This window comes from Protopterus annectens, chromosome 2.part1 (genome assembly GCF_019279795.1).
Source record: "Protopterus annectens isolate FY-2018-M chromosome 2.part1, PAN1.0, whole genome shotgun sequence".
Classification (NCBI taxonomy): domain Eukaryota; kingdom Metazoa; phylum Chordata; order Ceratodontiformes; family Protopteridae; genus Protopterus; species Protopterus annectens.
Window position 1 is genome coordinate 334,932,938 of NC_056729.1, and position 6,000 is coordinate 334,938,937.

The window sequence follows — 6,000 nt, forward strand, 5'->3', positions numbered from 1 at the left end:
CCGTCAAGAATAAATTTATCTTCTGTTTTAAGAAGGTAATTGCTGAGTGAATGCCGCTAGAGAAAGAAAATCTGTCATTGCATTCAGAGTTACTTATAAACTTAAAGAAGTCACAGGCTTTTATATGCCTTCAGTCGGAGTAGCTACAGTTCAGTCCACCTTCCTTTTGCAGTAGAACTGAAATCTGTGTTAATTTTTGTAACGTGAAACCACAGTATCTGGAAAAACAATTAATTCCTGTACTTTGGCTAGGGGTTACAACACTTATATTATGTAATATCAACAATTTGGTTATCATCACTGCTTTGAGTTTTCATCCAGTAATTTGTAATTAAGGCAGCAGGCCCTGCAGTGATCTTTTAGTGGTCAGATATTTGCATTATTGTCTGTTAGTGAGCTATTTTCATAGCTATCCAAGGAACTTCCTGTTATGAACCACATTCTTGTTTGCTTCTTTAACTTGTAGTTGGGGGAAATCTTTACTCTCCCTTTGTTCAGCTGTTAACAAGTTGTTTCCTGTGATCCTTTGTCCACAGTTTGATTCCCTCAGCCTCGAATGCTTAACTGTGCAAGTATGAAGAAGTCACTTAATCAGACAGCGCTCCTGGCTGAGCCTGGAAAACATTCAGTGGAGATCAGTGCTCTGTCCTGGTTAACAAATACAAAAAAATAATGTTCTCTGTAACTCTAAATAGCAAACCGGATGTAATCCCTTAAACTATCTTGTTATGTGATATTAGCACAAAATTACGTCTTATTACATTGCTGTTTTAAAATTGTATTAAAAATGTCTTTCGGCTTTTCCTGGTTAGGGGTTGCCATAGTGGAACTCTGGTCCACTAATGATGTCTTTAACATCACTCGACCATGGGGAGGACATGCAGACTCCACACAGAAGGCGCTCCAGCCGAGGATCAAACAGGAGAACCTCTTGCTGTGAGGCGACAATGCTAACCCCGGCACATGTATTGTACAGCATAATATAATGTCTTTCTTTAACACTTTGTACTGTTATCTTTCATGACTGTATTGTTGTATAACTGTCAGAAAATGTAATCATTAATTGTAAATTATCTTTTTACTGGAGCTTTTCTTCCCAAGCCTTTGCAGAAAAAGGGTCATTCTAGGCCCATCTAAATTTACGTGGTAAACCAATGCCGTTAAATAAATAAAGAAATTATAAGTCCCATTTTCTGAACAAGCCACTTAGGCAGATGTAACTCAGTGACAGAATACAGTCGTCATCTTCCTCATTTATATAATGGGGATGACCCAGCCTGCAACATGGGAGACTAAGGTTTGATTACCTGAGGAGGAGTTGTACCTTTGTCTGACAGTCAGCACAGCTGATTATGCTAATGAGCTGTTAATGAATTGGCTTCGGTAGTTCAGAGTTTGATTCCTGCAGCATCTATTTGCCAGCTTTAGGACCTTGTGGAATCACTTAACTAGACAGTGCTGTAGGACAGTTGGGAAATCTGGGATATGCACCTTGGTATTTTTGAACTGCATGGTTGGTAACTTCCTATGAACCTATTTAAAGGTGAAGTCCTTTCTGTGCTCCCAATAACTCCAATACATCCTTACTGACTTGTTAGATAACATGTTAACTCAAATGATTCTATTACAAGTGCCTTTCCAATTTTGAGGTAGTCAAGTCTTTCACCCCTAGCCTTGCCAATCTTATTTAGGTTATTCAAGCATAGGTTTACACATTCTGGCACTAAACTTAGCCTACCACATATTTCACTATCCCCTTAGATCTTGCAAAAGTTTTTTTTTCCATCCCAACTGAACACATTCCACTGACCCTGAAATAAATGCCACATATATGCATGTTAAACAGGATTGGACCTAGAACTGACCCTCATGTGGAATTCAGACACACATAATGGAATCTGCCATAATTATAACGCTAACCAGTGGGATATTTTTTTATTTTACTACATCTGACTATGTGCTCAGTACCCATGTATGATGGACCAGGATGTCTTTACACATCCCAGCATCACTAGTCTTGATTCAAATGTGGAGACATTTGTTGAAAGAATAACAAGATTTATCACTTATCAAATTTTCAATAAATTCCTTGCTTTCCAACTTGACGGTTTCTCACAGGAACTGCTGTACAAAGATAGAAGTACTCAATGTATGACTCAACTAGGGCCTGGTAGAGTAAAACAGTAGATGCATTTTAGCATTCTCTTTCTTGCTGCCATTACAGTGCCCCCTTTTTCTGCTCTTCAAGGTCTAATTCAGGTGCGCTGTGGTCATTGGTTCCTCTTTCCCTAGTGATACTACACATCAAGGTCATGGCCAGGGTGCAGTACTCTGAAAATATTTGCAATGCCACCTTTCTGCTTACTTGTTCAAGTTCAGGTAGACCACAGGTATGCCTATGTCATATTCTTTTGTAACCCAGTCATAAAACTGGGTTAGTTTTGACTGACTGACAGCCTCTGACCATAAACCTACATTGGTTATTATCCTGGAGATTCTTTTTTCTTTCTGTCAAAGCTGCCAATCTTTTTCTTCCATTCACGTGATGTTAACAAACTTGCAGTTCCTTGGATTTTTCCTGCTTTCCTCCAAGTACACAAATACAATTCTTATTGCATTTTAGTTCTTAGCTCTGCTACATGGCTGGTAGCATCTCTTTTAGCGAATCTACCAGTGCACTGACCAAGTACCTGAGGATCCTGGGCGTAAGCCCATCTGGTCCATGTACTTTTAGAGCTGCCACCTTCTCTCTCCATACTGTATGTGTCCACTTCTCTTTCCATTCTGCCGTACCTCTTTCCCAGTACAAACCTTCCTTTCATCTTCCTTCATATGTAATGAAATGAAGTAATTTATTAACTACCACTTTTTTCTGTATTTTGTGTCCTTCCTCCCATCTTAGTCTGCTTGGAGCAGGATCCACTGTTCCCTTCCTCCTTTCTGCTATGTACATAGCAACTTTTTTCCCACTCTTCACCCCTTTCTGTATAATTCCTTGAGACTCCTACCTTTGCAGCCATCAGTTCCCGTGTGGCTGTCTTAATCACTTTTTTTTTTTTTTAGTTTGCCTCATCAAATTCCACAACCTCTGTCAGTCATGTTTTTGTCCTAAGCGCTAATCATACATTCCTATCCAGTCGTAATGGCCTTGTACCATATTTCTCAACTGTCCAGATTTTTGCAGAATGTCCAGATTTTTGTCTCATATTTTTGATCTTTTCCCTCATAAAATTTTGGCTTTCTGGCAAATCATTGGCATGGCATTGCAGACTGAAGTCAGAAAATAATGATAGACATTTTAGTTTCAGACTTCAAGCTCTTCAGAAAATTCACGCTAATGTAAAACTTATGCATTCTATCAACTTTCTAAGTTTGTAAGAGCAATATTAAAAATTTGTCCCTATTTTTGGGCCTTTGTCCCCCCATTATTTATGGCTTTGTCCAGATTTCTTGTTTAAGAGGTTGAGAGGTATGCCTTGTATTATTTTTTTTTACTTATTTGACTTTCCTCAAACCCTTGCCATAGCCCTAATCCCAGATCCACCCCATAATTTATTTACTAACCCAGCTTGCCCCAAATTCCTAACTCATTTTGTCTCTCTCCACAGCTCAGAAATAGAACAGTGCCCTAAAACCCACTTTCTGTTTATATTTTTACACCACCCCCTAGACAAAACCACACAGTGGTGTAACCACTGTTGGCAAACAACACTTTCATATACACATCTCTGCTGCCCTCTATCCTGGTTAGGATCACATTCAAAATTCAGCCCTAAGTCCCACATTAGCTTGATGACCTAGCATGGGCAAAGATCACAATCAGTTCCCACTCACTTTCTGCCCTGACCTCAAAATCTCTCAAGACAGTTCCTGTAAAATTCAGATCTCCTTCATTAAGTATAACAGTCTTTCAGTAACCATAACCAGTAACCTCTTAGAGGGAGTCCCAAAATATGGAGACCATATTACATATACTAAGTTTGATGTGCCATTTTTCTGACCATTCCCTTTTCTCTGAGGTATGGCCGTCTCAGAGTTGGTATGTATAAGTTCAGGGGTGGGGAGCTTGCCACCCCCACCCACAAGAAGTTTAAAGGAGAAGAAATATTTTTGAGACGCTGTCTTCTCCAGTGCTTTTGGTCTTTTTTTTTTTTCCTGGTTTATCAACAATCTGCATTTCAAGTGCCAACATTTCAGTAGGGAGCCCAGTCTTTCTCATACTCTGCTCTTTTATTCTCTCTAGTAGTCAACAACAACCTCCTCTTTTGATGTGGAGAAAAGTATACTGTCAAACTATTTTTGTCCTCCTCAATGAAGATAATCCTATAAGCCTCCATTCTTCCCCTCAGTCATTCATATACAGGCTAAACTCAAGAACCACCATTTTATAACTCCTTATCAATAGCAATACCAGCAGTAGCTATCAGTCTTTCCTGTGCCACTTCATACCAGGTTCCAATGTTCCTGTCCAGATTCTTTGCAGTGCACACCTACCCATGCTCTGAGTCACTGTTCTTCTATGTTCTGTAGCTGTTTTTCCTTCGGCCTATTCCAGTAGCAACTATGCCCGTCTTTTCTGCTTTTGTACCATCCCATTTCTCTTTCAGCATGATTTAAAAAGAGATCTCTGACACAGATCTGTGTAACCCATTTCTAAGGACCATTATTCCTCTTGGGCTAAGATAAAGCCTGAACGAGTCAAAGATCCGGTATGTCTGTGATAAGTTCCCCCCCCCCCAATTCTCCTACCATTCCCAAGCCTTTTTTCTAACATTTTTCTCCGTCAGTGTGCTGGATGCCAACAAAGTTAATATTTCTGAGAATGTTATATCCATACTCTGTTACAGTAAGAATTAATGCTGTTGTAACCATTTTTTGTAGTCAATAACCAACTACTTTTAACCTGAAATGTGGCACCTCTGAATTAGTTATTGTAATTGATGTCGCAGACCTCATCCCCATCAATGTTTGGGAGTGTGGAGAAAAACATCAGTTTGGCTGTTTGGTCAAATGGTCTCGAACAGATTTGACTGGATGTTTTTTTTTTTTTCCTCAAAACAAACCAGAACTGATGAAGAAACTGAAGAAACTACATCTTGTTTAAACATAGCTGACTGTTAACAATCAAGGTTTAGCTTTTTTCAGGCTATGAAAGCTTTGGTGGAATTGTACTAGAGTCAGACAGATGGGGAGGTTGTAGTGCCCTGCAGGTGAGAGAGTAACAGGTATAAGCCATGAGTAACCACACAAAAAAATCAATTACAACTAAACTAGGAAAACAAAATGATTTAATCTAATCTCATATTAATAAACCAGGTGTTTTGTTAATATGAGATTGGTGTAATTACTTGGTTTTCCCACCATACTCGTGTTTATTCATGACAGGTTTAATCATGTAATTAAATTTTTTTTAAATAATGTAAAATCATGTCTGTCTAGTTGGGTCATGAAGCCATGAATGTATTATTTTTGGATGACTCTCTCATTTTGACATGCTGTACTGTTTCTGTTTTCAAGAAAAGTTATTTGAACTTACAGATTACTTCTGTTTATTCATTTTTCTTGTTAAGGCTGAATGCTCTTGTTCTTGGTACTAGCTCTGGATTCATCGAAATATTTGCCTATGGAATGTACAAGATTGCTACAGTAACCTGGGTATGTTTGGATTTCTTTATGTTTTTAGTACTTAACAATGGGCACATTTTAGAATGGTATAAAAACACAGATAAAGAATAAGGTATTCCCATGGTTTGCATCGTGGTGGGCAATGGCACAACTTGAACTGACAAAAGCACAAAGCAATGCCAAGTGCTGTGTGCAGTCATACATGCTATATTTTCCCACACCCAAGTACCTTATAAGTGACTTTTATTATGATTATAACTTGAGCCCAGGACTGTTTATTCTGAAGAAGTTAGAGTAAAACAAAGGATATGTTGTTTTCCATTTATTTGTTAGCTAGGATAGTAGCCTGATCAACAACCGATATACATGTTTATA

The 6,000-nt window shown here is 38.5% G+C and overlaps 1 protein-coding gene across 1 annotated transcript in view; it reads left to right on the forward strand.

The window, feature by feature from the left end:
• The window catches only part of ANAPC4 (anaphase promoting complex subunit 4), a 1,069,940-nt gene that overhangs the window by 285,178 nt on the left and 778,762 nt on the right, over positions 1-6,000 (forward strand). The window contains exon 7 of the mRNA XM_044062163.1: positions 5,571-5,655. Coding sequence (XP_043918098.1) covers positions 5,571-5,655 — 85 coding nt within the window. The remainder of the gene's footprint in view (positions 1-5,570; positions 5,656-6,000) is intronic.